The sequence below is a fragment of the Myotis nattereri genome (genome assembly GCF_964212035.1).
Source record: "Myotis nattereri genome assembly, chromosome: 9".
In the NCBI taxonomy this organism is placed as follows: domain Eukaryota; kingdom Metazoa; phylum Chordata; class Mammalia; order Chiroptera; family Vespertilionidae; genus Myotis; species Myotis nattereri.
Window position 1 is genome coordinate 27,844,293 of NC_138084.1, and position 18,549 is coordinate 27,862,841.

The window sequence follows — 18,549 nt, forward strand, 5'->3', positions numbered from 1 at the left end:
CACATGTAAATAGAATCACACAGTATTTGTCTTTTTGTGATTGCCTTATAACACTTAGTATAATGTTCTCTGTGGTTCATCCATGTTGTGGCATGTGTCAGAATCCCCTTCCTTTTTAAGGCTGAATAATATTCCATTGCATGAATATACCACATTGATCTGTCAAGGGACACTTTGGTTGCTTCCATATTTTAGCTATTGTAAAATAATTCCATTATCAACATGGATATTCAAACACTTCTTCAAGGCTCTGCTTTAAATTATTATGGATATACATCCGAAGTAAAACTGCTAGATCATGTGACTTTTAATTTATTTTTAACTTTTTGAGGAAATGCCAAACTGGTTTTGCAAATAGCTACACCATTTTATAGTCCCACTGACAGTGGACAAAGGTTCCAATTTCTCCCCAGCCTTGCCAACACCTCTCATTTTCTGTTTTATGGCATGTATTACCCTGCATCTCTTATTTAACTCAACACTGTGGGTTTCGGTCATCAGGAAAAATGCACACACATAAATAAAGCTAATGTAAAGGTAAAGGAAATAAGATTCCAGGGGGAAAGATAGATTAACACACCCAAAAGTAGAGTCAAGAGGAAATAAGAGATGAGAGAAGAGATGGAATATATCCTATTCAAACAGTAGTGGAGTAAATTCAAAACTTCAGTAGCTTTGAGAGGCAAGCGTAATATGTTTGTGGTGTTTTATGACTTGTCGGTTCTCTAAATCCTGAAAATAGATAGAGTACTAGGGGCACTCCTCTCTTGACTCCCTCCTGGGCTTTGTTCCAAAGTTGTGAACTACTCCAACTTGTTTTTAAAAAGCGGGGGAGTCTTTGTTTAAGGCCAAGCAAAGCATCACAGGGTGTGTCTTCATTCGCTTGCCTCCCCCTCATTGTAAGCCACTCAGCCTGGGCAGCTGTGACTTAGTCTTTAGTACCACACACTCTGGCTGAAACAAAAATTGTCCCCTCACACTGAAAAGCAGGGATGATGTCTGCCTCCTCCAATCAATGCCATATTTTTAATATAACCACCTGCTTGGGTTTAAAAATATAAGTAGTCTCACCCTAGCTGGTTTGGCTCAGTGGATAGAGCATCAGCTTGCGAAATGAAGGGTCCTGGGTTTGATTGCAGTCAAAGGCACATGCCCAAGTTGTGGGCTCAATCCCCTGTAGGGTGAATGCAGGAGGCAGCCGATAAATGATTATCTCTCATCATTGATGTTTCTCTCTCTCTCCCTCTCTCTTCCTCTCTGAAATCAATAAAAATATATTTTTTTAAAAACTAGCCTCTTTAATGAGAAAATAGCCTAAGGTTTTGGATAATCCACAAAATCTCATTTGCAGGACACCCTGCTTCCATCAGGCTATGTCATGACTGCAGAGGATCCCAAATGACAAGGCACTGGCACAGAGAGAGCAGTCTCTGGTCCTTGGCCCAAGAAACACACAGGTCAGCATGGAATTGTCCCAATTACCTTTAGGCTTGGAGGCTTCATAGCAGTCATGTTCCAATAGGAAATTAGGGATCTCCCCATGAGGCTTCACCTGCATAGGCATCCCACCGGCTTTCTCTCTTCAGAGACCTACACATCCTACAGGGTAGACTCGGAGGAAGGACCCTTCCTCCTGGACACATCCCAGTCTCTGCTTGCAGTCCCTCCTGACCTGTGTATCCGCCATCAGTAAGTACCAGGGCATCCTTTGCTCTTTGCTTGTTTCAAATATATTTTTATTGATTTCAGAGAGGAAGGGAGAGGCAGAGAGGGTAGAAACATCAATGATGAGAGAGAATCATTGATTGGCTGCCTCCTGCACACCTCACATTGGGGATTGAGTTCGAAACCCAATGTGGGGCTTGTGCCCTGACCGGGAAACAAACCGTGATTTCCTGGTTCATAGGTTGACACGCAACCACTGAGCCATGCCAGCTGGGCACCAGGGCATTCTTTTCTGGCCTAAATAGAGAGGGTCATTCTTCTTCCCTCTGATCATTCTTCTTCCCTCTGACTGTCCTCTGATTTTCTCTCCATTCTCCAACCATCTCTGATCCACAAAAGCAGTGGCTCTAAACCTAGAGAGCACATGAGAATCATTTGGAAATTTCAACAAAAGCACTGAAGCCAGGTTATAACCCTAGACAGAGAGAAAATCCAAATCTTAAGGGACAGGTCTCAGGTGTCCACTTTTGTTGTTGCTGCTTGTTCATTTATGTCCCAATGAATGTAACCTAAGTTGAAGGTTGAAAACCTCTGGCCTAAAGATTTAGGATTTTGGAATCCTGCTTTTGGAACTGGCACCTTCCTCCTCTGAAGGGGAAGGAGTGTAACAGAGTCAACTACCTAAAATGAGGAACAAGCCCTGGCCAGGTGGCTGAGTCATTTGGAGTGTTATTTCATAAACCAAAAGGGCATATACGTAGGTTTCAAGTTTGATCCCTGGTTGGGATTGTATGGGAGGCAACCAATCTCTCTTTCTCCCTCTCTCTTTCTTCTCTCTCTCTCTCTGCCCCCTATTCTCTCTTTCTCCCTCCCCCCTTTTCCTCTCTCTCTCAAATCAATAAAGATATCCTCAGGTGATGATAAAAAATAAAATCAGGAACAAAGTAAACGGATGTACGAGCCAAAGAAATCAAAACCAAAGGCAAATGTCTCAAAACGATCATCGGATCTTCTAGTTGGGTTTTGAAATATCCAAAGGTACATGTCTTATTTTGACTTTTTTTACCAACAGATCAATGCATGTTTTCTGGTCTCCTTAATAAAAAGGATTTTTGCATTCTAAAGCAATTGATATAGTATTTTCCACTGAAATAAAAGTAGTCTACATGCTATGTGTTTGAAAGATAAGGGTATTCAGTGGTTCATTTACTACTGTGCTCCATCAAAATAGAGACTATGCTATTTTAGCTCCATCTTAAATGGCTCTGCTCAATGAGAAAGCACCAGGTATCTCATATTTGAACGAGTTCTGTATTTCATCAACCTTTGGAGTAAAGCCTTTTCCAGAGAACTCATCTAAAAATTTTAACAGCTCATTTTTACTCCTAAGTCTTTATACTGTTGCCTAACCTCTTTTCATTACAGGTATTTAATTTAAACCATTAAATTAATAGACGATTATATCTAACTCTTTAAGTTTGCTCAGAGCATTTCAAACATATACTTACTTCCAGCTTTCACCCATGCCAATATCAAGAAAATAAAAATCCTTTTAGCAAGGTAATAAAAATCACATGGGGTATTTGTTATCTCACTTGTTCACTTTATTTCTTACCTTCATGGGCAGTTTTTGGCATAAAAATGAATGCTTACCCATTACTGTCAAGTACCTGTCTCACTGCTGTGTGCTTTTGTCGTAAATCACAAGTATCCTCCTTGAAAGCTGCCCAAGTGCCTAATGATAACATCTTATCAAACAGCCTAAACATGAGAGTTTACATGGAGATAAATGCAAGTCGGGGACCAATAAATCAAGTAGGTTGACCATTCTAGAAATCAAAAGGCATAGAGGAGAGATTAGACCCCCGACACACACTCAATTTCGGGCACTCCTCTGTTTCCAAATTCATAACAGAGCAAGAGTGACTCAGAGATCTCTTATGGGAGAGAACATGATTTAGACTCACATGCAAATCTCAAGGCCAAAACCTCACTCAGAGTTTGGGAACAAGTGTTTTAGATTCACCCTTTCAAAGGCTGAGGGAAACTTTCCTACCCAAAAGCACAGAGCCTCATATAAAATAAATGGTTATGACAGGGAATCCCCCACCCCCTGGGGGGAATAATTACATTAGAACATACTTTTTAAGAGTCAGATAATTATCCTCAATGTTGATCTCTCAGAACTTTATTATCTCACGAAATACAGTTGTTTTCTCTCTTTTAAAAAAACTTTAAAAATATATTTTTATTGATTTCAGAGAGGACAGGAAAGGGAGGGGGAAAGAGAAACATCAATGATGAGAGAGAATCATTGATCAGCTGACTCCTGCATGCCCCACACTGGGGATCAGACCCACAACCCGGCATGTGCCCTGATGGGAATCAAACCCTGACCTTCTGGCCCATAGGTCAACACTCAACCACTAGGCAACACTGGCTGGGCTGTTTTCACTTTCTAACTAGGAAAAAGCTCAGGCTGCTTTTCTGTTCGACACATTGCCTTTCCTCTCCAGCATCTTGCCTGGCACTCACTGTCTCAGGTGGGGTTTTTCTAAAAGGGCTATTGTCAGTGCACAGAATTGGGAAGGGCTATTTTGGAATTCTTTCTGTCAAGGACCACAAGCGTTAGACTTTGAAAGAGATTGATTTGGTAAGCATCTGAACAGTTTTGATGGTGAATGAACATTTGAATTTTCTCATTTGAAGAAGTTGCATCATGAACCCTGAACTCCCTGATTACCGAGATCATTTCCCACTAATCTCAGTGGTCATATTTCCTAACTCTCATAACTGTACATTGGATACAAGAATAAAATGATGAATGAGTAGATGAGTGAATGAATGCATAACTTAATTATTCAATAAATCAATGCATCACCAAAGCTGTTGTGCCTTCTTTAATTCTAGGCTCAATAATTTTGGGACAAATAGAATTTTCAACCTGACTATTGACTTCAAAAAAGTTAGTGTCAGGCTAAATGATATACCAAAAAAAGGGAAAAGAATGATCTTGACATACTTGGAAAACCAACTAATCGGTGGCAGCAGATACTAATTGATCTGGGACAGAGAAGAGAATGATCTTTGGAAATAAGAAATGTCAATAACAATAAATGCTGTGTCAGGAACTCAGGGTGAACAAAGGGTGCCTTCAGGCTTGTCAATTACTCCCAGTAAATTGTCTTCTGGAAATGAAACACTGAAAAGACACAGCAGCAGAACATCTATTATACACCTCATTTATTACACAGGCAAATAACCACTTAGTGGAAAAAGTCTTCTTTGCAGATAAAGAAATGACAGAGATTAGAGGCGGGGGCCTACTCTATTGTAGAAAATAAAGAGCACAATTGGCTAAACAGACTTATTTTCTGGACCCCAGGGTAAATGTCAGAGTTCTAGCTTACCATGAAAGTGTCTAAGAGAGATCATTGAATCTGGTCTAGAAAAGAAATAACTGCAGGGAGAATGCTTGTCTTCAAGGTCTCCTCATTCCCATCGATAGTCCCAACTGTAAAATCCTAACATCCTCCAGGCACCACATGCTCATGTGCCTTGGGAAACTCCATCAGCTCCTCTTGGCTTGTAAAACACAGTCCAAACACTCCATTCTGGCAATCAAGCAACTTTTTCTTTGTTTACCATTTTAATGAATTTATTGGGGTGACATTGGCTAATAAAATGATATAGATTTCAAGTATACCATTCTACCATATATCATCTGTATTATGTGCTCACCACCCCAACTAAGCACATTTTCTTAATTCATTTGGCTTATACTTCCATCATAGTACTTAGTCTAACATGCTTAATATCATAATTATTTTTGAGATGAATTTTCCCATCATATTGTGAATTTCTGTTGAAAAAAAAAAGATTATTTTAATCAACAGCTCCTCATGTCAAAGGAAACAAAATTTGTTGAGAAAATATTCGGTGTCAGTCACTTTGTACTCCTTAGCTCCATTTGCCAAATGTTTCTAGTTCTCTACCCTTCTAGGCACAAGGTAGCGCTACATTTTCTCATCCCCTTGTAGTTTGTTGGGGACTGGGGACTCCAGTCAATGAGTTATGGGTAGAAGGGATATATATCATTCCCTGGTAAGAACATTGAATGGCTGACACACGACCCTCCAGGCTCTCTTTTCCCTGTCTTGATGGCCAGCAATGTTCACAATACTGCTAACTTCAGCATTTAGTAGCCCAAAGTAATAATGATGAGCATCAGCATCCTTCCTATTGACCAATGATAGGCATAATGCATGACCTAGAAATAAAATCTTCTTCTTTTAAGTCCCTCATATTTGGGGTTGTTTATTTCTGCAAAATATCCTATCCTGACTGATAAGTGCCATGGGAAATATTTTCACGTATATAATTTTATTTTTACAATAACCTATAGGCATATAGCACATATAAACAGTATTTTATTTTAAAAAATTACAGAAAGGAATATTGAGCCCCAGGTCAAGTGATTTTATTCATTCCTTCATTTAATAAATATTATTGAGCACTGCTCTGTGCCAGCTTATGTTCTGAGTAACCAAGGTAGAGAAATGAATAAAAGAGAAAAGGGCCCTGCTCCCAGAGCTTACATCCTCAAAGAAAGCCACAATTTTTTAAAAGATCATATATAAATAATAAAATTTCAGATAGTAATAAGTACTGTTCAGAGAATTAAAATCAGGTGATAAGACAGAAAAATGGATGCCTAATTATATTAATCAAAGAAAGCCTCTCTGAGCTGATCACTCTTAGGCTAATATCTGAATGACAAGAAAAGCAGATATCAAGAGGAAAAATCTTTTAAAAAGGATAAAAAGCTCATGCAAAGGTCCTGGGGCAGAACAAGTTTGTTGAATGGGGAAAAAATTTAAAAGTCAGAGTAGCCACTCCATAATGGACAGGGATGGAAATGGTACAAGATAAAGTCAGAGAGGTAGAAAGAAAAACCATATAGGTTTTTATATCAAAATAAGCAGAATGAATTTAATTTCTGTGCAATGGGATACTACTAGTATATGAGAGTTTTAAGTGAATTCGTATAACTTCTGCTTCAAAAGTTTGCTCTAGCTGCTATGTGAAGAAAGGTACAGTGGAGAAAAACTGGGGCAGAAAATGCAGAATGGTTCCCACTGCAGCTGCTCAGCAGGTTGGTGGTACAGGATATGGACAGAAGTGGGCTGACTTAGGATAGGGGATGAAGAGTAGAGTCAACAAGACTGGTACGTGGTCTGACAGTGGAGGAGCAAGAGAACAAAATGAATCAAGTATAATGCCTAGATGTTTAGCTCAAAAACTGGGTAGATGGTGCTTTTATTCGCTGAGATGGAGAAAAGTGGAAGAGGAGATTTGCAGATATGGGAGAAAAAAGATCAAGAGTTTTGTCTGATACATGTTTAACATAAAATGCCTATGAAATAGCTAAGTGTAGATGTCAAGTTGAATCTATGATTCAGAAGCTCAGCAGAAAGATTAAAACTGGATAGAAATTTAAGTGTTATTGACAAAAGTGCTATTAAGTCCTAGGATAGAATTAAGGCATCTAAAAAGAATATAAGAAGACAAACAATCCAATTATAAAATGAGCAAAGGACCTAAATAGACACTTCTCCAAAGTGGACATACAGAAGGCCAAGAGACATAGAAAAAATGCTCAGTCACTGATCATCTGAGAGATGCAAATTAAAATGTCAATGAGGTATCATCTCACACCTGTCAGAATGGCTGTCATCAACAAATCAACAAATAACAAGTGTTGGCAACGATGTGGAGAAAAAGGCACACTAGTACACTGCTGGTGGGAACGCAGACTGGTGCAGCCACTATGGAAAACAGTATGGAGTTCCTCAAAAAAATTAAATATGGAACTTTCATTTGACCCAGTGATCCCACATCTAGGAATATATCCTAAGAAATCAGAAATACCAATCAGAAAGAATATATGCACCCCTATGTTCATAGCCGCACAATTTACAATAGCTAAGATTTGGAAACAGCCTAAGTGCCCAGAGCACCTGTCCTAATAGGCATGCAACAAGCAGCAGCTCCCGCCTTCCTCCCTCAGAGAAAAAAACAAGGGTAGAGCTGGAATGCTGATGTAATTTCCACAGGGCTTTCCACACAGCAGGGCCTGGATTAAGGTTTATTGAGCTATAGGATATGATGCCACTGCCTTGGGAGGATATGCACGGTTCCTTCTAGTTTTAGGATTAAAATAAGTGAAGGTACTGACTTACTATTAAGAACAGAGAATAGTCATCTATAACAACACAGATTTGTACATTGTGTTGGTTTACAGGTCCAAAAGATTTTTGCCCCCTTAAAATGTTTAGATCTCAGCATGTTGTGCTTACTAGTATACAGCCTCTCTCTCTCTCTCTCTCTCTCTCTCTCTCTCTCTCTCTCTCTCTTTCTTTCTCTCTCTCCCTCTCTCTCTCTCCCTCCTTCCCTCCCTCCCTCCCTCCCTTCCTTCATCCATCCAGGAACTTCAGTTATATGAGGTAAAAGATAAATGAGATTTGGCCTTCTGTGGCCATTAGAAACCTCCATCAATATGAGCTCACCAGCCTCTTAGTTAAAGAACAGTAACTTATAAGTATACAACAATCTATGGCAAAGGTATTTGGACATACAAACATTGCTTCCCTAACTTTTAAAAAATATACATTTTTTTCATTGATTTCAGAGAAGTAGGGAGAGGGAGAGAGAGAGAAACATCAATGCTGAGTGAGAATCATTGATCAGCTGCCTCCTGCACACCCCCCTACTGGGGATCAAGCCCACAACCTGGGTATGAGCTCTGACAGGGAATCAAACCATGCCTTCTTGGTTCATAGGTCAACTGAACCACACCAGTGGTGTGGCTGCTTCCCTAACTTGTGCAACTTTTTATTCTTCCCAAAAGGTCACTCGGAATAAAATATATGAAAAAAGGAGTGGCATTCCATTCTCAATGAAGAATCTAGCTTTTATATGCCAATGTTTTCAGGATAAAGAGAAAGATGCAAGAATCAGGAAAAGGTACAACATGACTAAAATCTTGTGTTCACCAGGCCCTTTTCTTATAGGTTTCAGATTGCTCATTGAAAGACATTTGACCAAGAGAAGAAAGCCTCAAAATCTTCCACCACCCTTAACCAATTTACTGTTCATGACTCCATATATGTGATTGAAAGTATATTGGAATCTAAACCAAATGCCCCACAAAGCCAGCATTAATGTCACAAAGGCACCAACACAGTCCCTGGATTCCCATTTTAGTCTTGATTTGATCCCATATGCCCAATCCCTGCCCACCAGGTACTCCTACTTTTCCTTTAAATTTAATCCTAGTCTTTCCCAATGGGGGAACAAAGTTCATCTTCTTAGATGCAAAAACATTTCATTATGATGGAAGGAAAATAGTTTGATACATTTTAGAACTGATGTCTCTATGCCCCTCCATGTTACTACAGTCAACTGGAACTTCAACTTCAAATCATGCGCCCATGCATGCATGCTCACATCGACAGGCAGATGTATAGGGAGTGGAATTAAATTTTGTAGGTAAAATTTTTTATCACTGTTTTTTCTCAAAAGGTTAGGGTAAATAATGCAAGAGAAAGACAATTTAGGCAAAAATTGTACTTAGTACACTTGATGTTAAATGGAACAACACAGATGTGGTGCAGAGAAGGGTTGAATCAGCTTCTTTTTTTTTAGTTACTTTTTATATTGTCTAAAGTTGTACATATGTCTCCTTTTCCCCCAATTGACCCCCTCCCCAGCCATTCCCACCCCGGGCAAGCCCCCACCGACCCAGTGTCTGTGTCCATTGGTTATGGTAATATGCAAGCATACAAGTCCTTTGGTTGTTCTCTAACCCCCACTCCTTTACCATTTGTCTCTGGATCTATTCTTGTTCATCAAATTATGTTGATCATTATATCCCACATATGAGTGAGATCATGTGGTATTTATCTTTCTCCCCCTGGCTTATTTTGCTTAGCACAATTGTCTCCCATTCCATCCATGCTGTTGCAAATGGTAAAAGTTCCTTACTTTTTATAGCAGCATAGTATTCCATTGTGTAGATGTACCACAGTTTTTTAATCCACTCATCTGCTGATGGGCACTTAGGAAGTTTCCAAATCTTAGCTATGGTAAATTGTGCTGCTATGAACATAGGGGTGCATATATCATTTCTGATTGATGTCTGCTCACCTGTACAAGAGAAGTCATCCACGCGAATGTATCCTGGGACACAGTCACAGCGATATAACCCGGGAAGGTTGACACACACGGTATTGGCATGACAGTAATGCATCTTAGCTGCACACTCATCGATATCTGAAAGAGAAAAAAAAGATGCAATATTCTGTTAGTCGAATTATTAAACCAGAGTGGAATCATCTTCCAATGAAATTAGAAGATGTGAATGCTCATTGAAACCAAGAGAAAAAGCAAGATGCATTAAACACAAAAGTTTAAGGCAAATTCGGCTGGAGCATTAGATCCAATCTTGGGCAAAAATTATTTCACAAAAAATGTAAGGTGCAACACAACAATTAAAAGCCCAAGAAATATAAAGACTAAATGTAATATTACTCATCTCTCACCATCAAGAGAGCTTGATTTAATGTCCAAAATCAAATAGTTCTGTGTCCAGTGAGTTGATACTAATTAATATTTATTAGGTATCTACTGCACATGGTATAGCTGTTATCAGCAAGATCAGGGGAATATATCCCCTCCCACTTGTGTGTCTTACTAAGACATGCTTTAGTCCATCTGCTACAAAGTGATGGTACAGCCACTTTCTCTCATGTTGCAATGTGAATACAGATAGCAACTACTGTCTCATGCAAATTAAGGTCTTTCATCTCTTGACCTGGAGATCTATCCCACACGATAGAACAATGGTCTGATTCAATAACAAAAAAACTTTGTTTATAATGGAGGTCAGAGCATCACCTGCTTTCTCATAAAACTCCAGGATAAAAATCAAAATAGCCTACAAACGTAAATACAGAGTTTAGTTTTTTTTGGAGGTTGTGTTCAAAAATGACTTTATATTCATTTTACTCATACTGCTTGTGTGTGATGGCCAGAGAGAGGGGAAGATATAAACCCAGCATGAGAACCCAAGATAGAAAATGTGAGTTCTAGCTCTGGTTCTGTTAGTTACTAGCCTGTGACTTGCACACAACCACTGTGAGTCCCAGAATCCTCATCAGCTTGTCATATGGGTCCATTAGGAACCTACTGCTTTATGTCTATATCTATATATCTATATCTATATATCTATATCTATCTATCCATCTATATACATAGATAGATAGATATAATCTAATTTAATCCACATATAGTTCCATGAGTGAAGTATAGCATTACTCCCATTTTAAAATCTATTTATTTTAAGAGTAAAAGTATATATTCTATTCAATGCTAAAGATCTGTCAGCCTATAAATACTGTGGGCAATTGAGGCCTGGGAGAACCAGCAAGACTTCTGTAACTATGATATAAGAACAAAACAGCAGAAATTAGTGAAATAATTCATGCAATGAACAAAGTGTTCTATCTGCACAATACCATGTACTTCCACTAGTGATCCAAGACAATGCATAATAAAAACAAATGAACAACAGGAATATAAAAACTATATAAGATAACATCAAGCAAGGGTGTGGAGGGAACTTGCCCAGATATTTGAGATAGGATAGTAACTACACAGGAGCATGAGATGGAAGTCAGATCTTTCTGGCAGTCAGGGCATTTGAATTCTTTAACAAGTTGGCTCCTGACGTTCCTTAAACATTTTGCTTCACAGAGGAGTGAATATCATGAAAGTCAAGAAGAAAAGTGTTTCGGGAAAAGTATAATGATCACTTTTGTCAATTGCTGCTATGAAGTTGAATAAAATAAAGGGAGAAGTAACCATTGCCTTTGGCAAGCAGTTCACTGCTAATCTTGACCTAATAAGAGTAGTTTGGGGAAAGGAATGGGGCAAAGTTTGACTGGAGTCAATTAAAGAGAAAATGGAATATGAGGGAGTAGAGACAGAAAAACAAGGCAAACCTTTTGAGATATTTTCCCATAAAGAAAAGTTGGGTAGAAGCTGCAGGGAGACTTGGAGATGAGAGAGAGTCTTGTTCAAAGATGGAAAAGATCACAGCATGATTGTAAGCTGTTTGAAATTATTCCAGACTAGTGGCCTGGTGCATGGAATTCATGCACATTAAAAGGGAATTAATTATAGGAAATATTTTAATATTGATATTTTCCCTTTCTCTATAATAGAAGTGTCAGAGATGAAAGAAAATTAGTAAAATGTATATGGAAATAATACATACATGTATTAATAAACAATCACAGCATGATATAACAACCACAAAGACATGATATAAAAACAACAAAACATGATGTAAAAGCAACACTGATACAATGACTGATAAATTGATTAAACTTATTTTAATATCTCCCTATACACCACATTAAGAGTGAAAACACTTTCAGAGTACTTGACTAATTTCCCTTGTGATGAAGTATTTACAACTTTAACTTTAACATCACACGCTCTTTCGAACTTGAGAGAAAGCAGCATATAACTGACCATGTGCGAAAACAGGTTCAGGTAGGAATATTTTCACTCTGTCTAGAGTTTGCCCTTGTGATTTATTAATAGTCATCACAAATGCTGGCATCACGGGAAACTGTCTTCAAATTAATTTAAGTGGGAGGCCAGTGTCAGATGGGGACAAATCAATTCTTGAAATCAGAACAACCTCTCCTTCTGCAGATCCTGTAATACTTCAGCTTTGATAATGTTAGGTCGCAATCTTTGGATAATATATCTAGTACCATTACAAAGACCCCATTTACTATTAAGATTTCTCAGTAGCATGATGATTGCACCCACTTTCAATTTTAATTTATGACACGGCATTCCCAAAGAAGTAATACTATTAAAGAATTCATTGGAACTAAAGGTCTTGTATGCATGCATATAAGCATAGCCAATGGACATAAGACACTGGGGGATAGGGGAGGCTAGGGGACTGTCTAGGGCGGGGGGATAAAATGGACACATATGTAATACCCTTTGTAATACTTTAAGCAATAAATAAATAAAAAAAAAGAATTCATTGGGAAAATTCTCCTTTTCAGTATTATCTATTGAATCAATGGAATCATCACTCATATATGTGTGAAAATCTCCATCGAGTATATCCAAAATTTATTCATTTAATTTTTGAACGTGCTCATTTTTTGGACAGAGAATTGCACATTTAGACATATTTTTAATATTATCTATAGATATAGTATTTCCAAAGGTAGCTTTAATAATAGATCTGTTACAATAATAGTTCCCTCTCACCACCGTGCCCCAGCGGGGGCCCAGAGCTCCCTCCTGCCGTGCCGGCCAGGACCCAGACTGACTATCCTGCCGTGCTGGCCGGGACCCAGACTGACTCCCACCACCAGCTTGCTGTTCGATTGTCAGTCCGGTCCTTTAAGTCATGACAACCCCTGGATTTTTATATATTAGGATGAGTGAAGAAAAATGGTGATGTAGCAGAGAGAGATCATTGCAGGAGCCAAGTTCTAGACAAGGCAGGAGGAGTTGATCTCCAGTGCACAAATGGAGCAAGTCATCTTTACAAGTTTGAAGGCAAGTACTAAGGGAAGAGGCATATTTGGTGGTAGGGAGTGAAGTGATTCTTCTTTGCTTGTTTTTATTTTCTCAATGAAATGAAAAGAGGGAGTGACATCTGAGAATTGGGAGAAGGAGAGGAGGTGCTGTATGTTTAAGGAAAAGGGAGAAGGTATTAAAGACTCATTCCGGGATGAGGAAAGGAGAATTTACTAGGGTGTGTAATAGGATGGCTAAGGAGCTACATGTGATTTTTGGTCATAAATGTTAAGTGAGCGCATTCAGCATGGTTACATGTTTTTCACCAGTCTCATTCAGATAGTTAGGACAAGTGCAGGGCAATTGGAAGGTTATAGCCAGAGATAAGGTTTTAGGCAAATATGATGAGTAAAAAGAGATACAAGGGAATTGAGTGTGTAAGAAAAGAGGTGATAAGAATGAGGTGCCAAGGAACCTCGGCTATTAAGGGAGGAAGTGAAGACATGAAGAAGGAGGAAGACAGTTGAAATGGACTGGACATTATGGCGGACTCTGTGTTGCACTGCCTAGGTATCTCCACAGAACTAAAGAACAGTATCCTATGGTCTTCAGCTGTTAGCCTTTCAAAAAAATTGTCCTTGATTAAAGAGATATAACTCACCCACAGTCACACTCCCATCCTGAGGGTAAACTACAATTAAGACTGGTTCTCCTTTATCTCAAGGATGAATAATTCTAAAGGACTGCCCCAGGTTCAGAGTACTCAATAGATTGAGCTAACTCACCCCTCTACCCTTCCCATCTCCTGTCTTTCACAGGTGTGCATCCCTATAGCACTCCCTGGTAAATTGCCTTGTATGTCACTTTCCATTTCATGGGATGCTTCCTGGGGAACCAAATATCAGCAAGGATCCTGATGGAGGCAAGGAATTATCACAATGAGGGTACTAGAGTGCGTGAGCTGGAAAACTGGGAAATGGAGCCATAGAGTAGCGTGCTTGGCATTAAGATTTTGGAGGAAATTTAGTTATTGTTGATTACAAGGTCTTTCACATGACTACTGAAGCCTGGAAGAATAGATCACTGTGAGTGTCGGGGAACACCAAGAGAAGTCAGGTATTGAAGGGGGTTGATGGCATTAATGTTATTCATCAAATACCAGTTTTCCTCCTTCTGGGTACATAATGCAACAGTACTAGCTGCTCCTTTTCGAAGTGAAGCCTGGCTTTATGACTGAGCATGAACATTAATTAGCCCTCTACTAAGCCCCACGGAAGAGTGATGAACAAAATGCCATCATGGACCTCACAGCCTGGTAAAGCACTGAGCAAAACTTGCTACGTTCTATTGAGAAGTTAAGACTTTTCACCAGGGGGATTTGACCTACTCTTCTTAGGGTCAGAGAAGGATTCTCAATGGAAAGGATGCTCCATTTGAGACCTGAAATGGAAGTGAAAGAGGTAAAGGGGAGAGGAATAACATACCTGACAGAGAAGAATGTTTGAGAAAAATTAGAGGGAAGGAGTTTGGCTTACTTAAATAGAACCAGGAAGATAAGCTGGAGCTGGAGCCTGCTGGGCCGGGTAAGTCATGTGAAGGCGTCTGGACTTTAATCAGGGCAGTGAGTGACACGATCCAATTTCTGTTTTGAAAATATCACACGGGTGCAGTGAAGAGAATGGACGGGAGCAGGGCCAGCTGAAGGCTAAATCATGTTGGTATTTTACTCACAGAGACACAGCCACACTGAACTGTGTCTCATTCTGCTGGGATGCCCAGCCATTCTTTAAGATGAGAAACGAGTCAGGACTTGCCTTAGAGGCAATTCAATCTTCAGCCCATGGGCCTCCACTGCCAACGAAGCTGCTGACTGCAATGAATGTTTCCCTGTCAAGGACCCTTTTCAGCTCCTCCCAGAAGAAAACCTGGCTCATTTCCCCCAGGCCACTAGCTAACTGCTGCGAGGTGTCTGCCTCATCTCTATTGGAAGGAGTTGCTTGGCTATAACAAGCTTATTTTCATTCCAACAGCCAAGCCATTTCCTTGTTTCACAGGACTCTAAGGCTTTGAATAAAAATATTTTCAAAACCTAGACAAGGAGGTGGTTAGAAAAACCCAGTGAGAATTTCTCACATAGGTTTATCCAACTCCTGCTCTCTGCAGGTCGCCAAGGCCGCCCCCCACCCCCACCAGACATCCCCGCTGCTCTGCTATGTCTCTGAGTAGGTTTGTCTTCAGTTCATACCACTAGTAATTCCGGCTCTTGCATATCTGGTAATTTCCTGGTGGCAGTCCAGAAAGAGACAGCACCAAAATAAAGCAGGAAAGTTGACAAATGTGCAGAAAATTAAACTGTCATAACCTTATCATTGTTGCTTATCTCCCATCATGTAACCACCAGATATAGAAAACTACTTCCTGGTATAAATGAGGCAGAGGGGAGAAAGAAAATGTGGGTGGCCTCCAGCTGGGCCCTGGACACAAGACGATGGAAGGAAGAAACTGACAACTTCCTCAGCATTTTGGGGGGATGGGGATGGGGGTGAGAAGGGAGGTGGAGAGGGGAGGTTGTGGGGATGCGGGTGGGGAGGGGGAAAAGGGAAAGGAAGGGGGAGAAGGAGGGGAGGTGAAGGGGAGGGGGAGGGGCAGGAGAGAGGAGGGAGAGGGGAGGAGGGTGGCCTGGTAACACATTTGCCAAAAGAAAGATTGCCTCTCAGTCCGCAGGGAAAGGCACACCCTGCAGACAGTTTCAATAGGACTCAAGAGTACTTCAAAAGCAAAACTGATTATAGAGAGAATCAAAACAGAATTGACAGCTTCAGAGAGCTGGGATATCCTGAGAAAACAATCTTGAGAAATAGCGAACAACTGAGATTGTAAAAATGAGCCTGGGACAAATACTGCTTTTGGTTCACAGACAAAAGATTCTGAAAGATAATGAATAATTACAAACAAACACAACAAAACCAAAAAGCAGACCTCCCTAATGAAAGAATAAGCTGATACTCAGAGAGAGAGAAAGCGGAATTGGCCCAAAACAATGAGGACTTTATAACCAAGGCCCTGAGAAGCCACCTGACCTTTGCCCAGATGCTGAGAGCACTCTGCCTAAAGCCATCTCTCTCTCTGACAGTGGTCTCTGCCAGTGTGATGTGCACCTGAAAGCCAGGAGGCCAGAAGAGGCTAAGCCCTGGGCTGAACCTCAAGGTGGGAGTTGAACATACTCAAGTTCAGGCTCAAGATAAAGGTCTGAATCAGTGGAGGAAGCTTTTCTAAGAAGAACTACAATTTACATGACATCTACTTGAAGGATAAAAAGATTTTTTTTAAACACCTACATCATTAGGCACAGAGTGATACCAAGATGAGTAAGAGGCTAATGGTATGTGTCTTCTTAAGACAGCGGTTCTCAACATGTGGGTCGCGACCACTTTGGCGGTCGAACGACCCTTTCACAGGGGTTGCCTAAGACCATCCAGCACATCAGATATTTACATTATGATTCATAACAGTAGCAACATTAAAGTTATGAAGTAGCAACGAAAATAATTTTATGGTTGGGTCACAACATGAGGAACTGTATTTAAAGGGCCAGAAGGTTGAGAACCACTGTCCTAAGACCAAGATGAATATTATGTGTCCTCCTACGGTAAAAGTAAGAACAGGACTTGACACCTGTTTAATACTCAATAAAGAGCTGTCGTTTCTCTATATCAGACACTATGTCTCATTCAGGTACAATCTCATCCCTCCACTTATTCTTCCTGACTACTGTAGGAGGTAGGTATCTCTATGTCATAATGAGGAAACCGAAGCTCATGGATTATTAGGTCAGTTGCTCAAGACATGTAGTCAGTAAGCCTAACAGCCTAGGTTCGAATCTGCATGGTCTGACCCAAAGTTGGCATTGTTTTTACAAAGTTGGTGCCAGTTCTGGTCCTTAATAATATTTCAATCCTATGACTTTCAGATAATCTGATGCTATTGCAAAGTGTACAGAAGCAATGCCATCTCCAAATTATATGTCCATGAGCTCGTCATAACATCTGTTCTGGAATAGCACTCTCTGCTAAATGTCAATGCTATCCCGTGCACCTCTGCTTCTTTGGCTCTTTTAAATCAATCCTAATGCTTTCACACTTTGGGCCCATAGTCACCCAGCTCCCCCAAACAGGTAGTAGTATTCTGCTCCCAGCTGGAACCCACAGCATGATACAGTCTTTACTCTGGTTGCTTAAGACTACCAAGTGCCTCCTAGTGGATTAGAAACTAGAGACAAAAAGGCCTGGGTTTGTTTGGTGGTTTTTTTAAATTAAATTTTGTTAGAGAAACTCCTATAAACCCCACTGTAGCATATAGCAGCTCAAGTATAATGGGCTCAAACTGTGATTCATTCATATAGATTGCTTGTCACCTTTGAAATATTAGAGCCCATCTTCTGGTGGTCTTTTGAGGTAATAAAAATACAAGATTTATGTTCCTACCCAAGATGGTGGAGAAGTTTGTTTTGTTCTAAAAAGGTATACTTATGGACTTGGAAATGAAACTCGATGTGGCATAATGATTCTTCACGTATCACCAGCCTCCATCTGCATAAGAGAATTTACAGCACACACAGACCCCAATTTGGCATCATCATTAAATTTGAGAGCAGTGTCTGGTTGCAAAGGGCGAAGCAAATGCAAAGAATTCTCTTAATAAAATGATGTGATCTACTCAGGCTTATTCATAAGAATTACCTAGAAAAAGGCAACCCATGGAGGCTAGGACCAGGGAGGCGGGGTTGGAGATTGGGATGCCCCACTCCCTGTGCACAGTTAAAAAGGAAACAAAGTGGGGAAAGAAACTCAATATACATATTGAGACCACTCTATGCCAAGCACTGTGTGCATCTCATCTCTTTACTCCCAACCATCCCATGGCCTGGCATCAGAACCTACATGTAGAGGACCTAGAATTTCAACCCAGGTCTCTGTTACTCCAAACAAACTTGTTCCACTCTGACTATTGGACCACAGCACTGGATTGATAGTACAGAATCAAGTTCTATTCCTGCTTTCTCTATTCTCTAAGTACTGAGCAATCCAATCACTTCTCATCTCAAGACATCAGTTTTCCTATCGGTAAAATGAGGGAGTTGAGAGCATCTAAATAGTCCCAGGTTCTAAAGTTCATGATGCCTTTAAGTTTCTCTGTCCACTCATCATAAAGCCTGACTGCCTCTGAAGCAGTCTCTTGAACTGCCCCCTCTCCCTCTGTTTTAAG

General features: G+C 40.1%; 1 protein-coding gene across 2 annotated transcripts in view; it reads right to left on the bottom strand.

Annotated features, from left to right (window-relative positions):
• The window catches only part of NELL1 (neural EGFL like 1), a 702,892-nt gene that overhangs the window by 355,246 nt on the left and 329,097 nt on the right, over positions 1-18,549 (bottom strand). For both annotated transcript variants that reach the window (XM_081098633.1, XM_081098634.1), the window contains exon 13: positions 9,874-9,999. In XM_081098633.1, the coding sequence (XP_080954759.1) occupies positions 9,874-9,999 (126 nt within the window). The remainder of the gene's footprint in view (positions 1-9,873; positions 10,000-18,549) is intronic.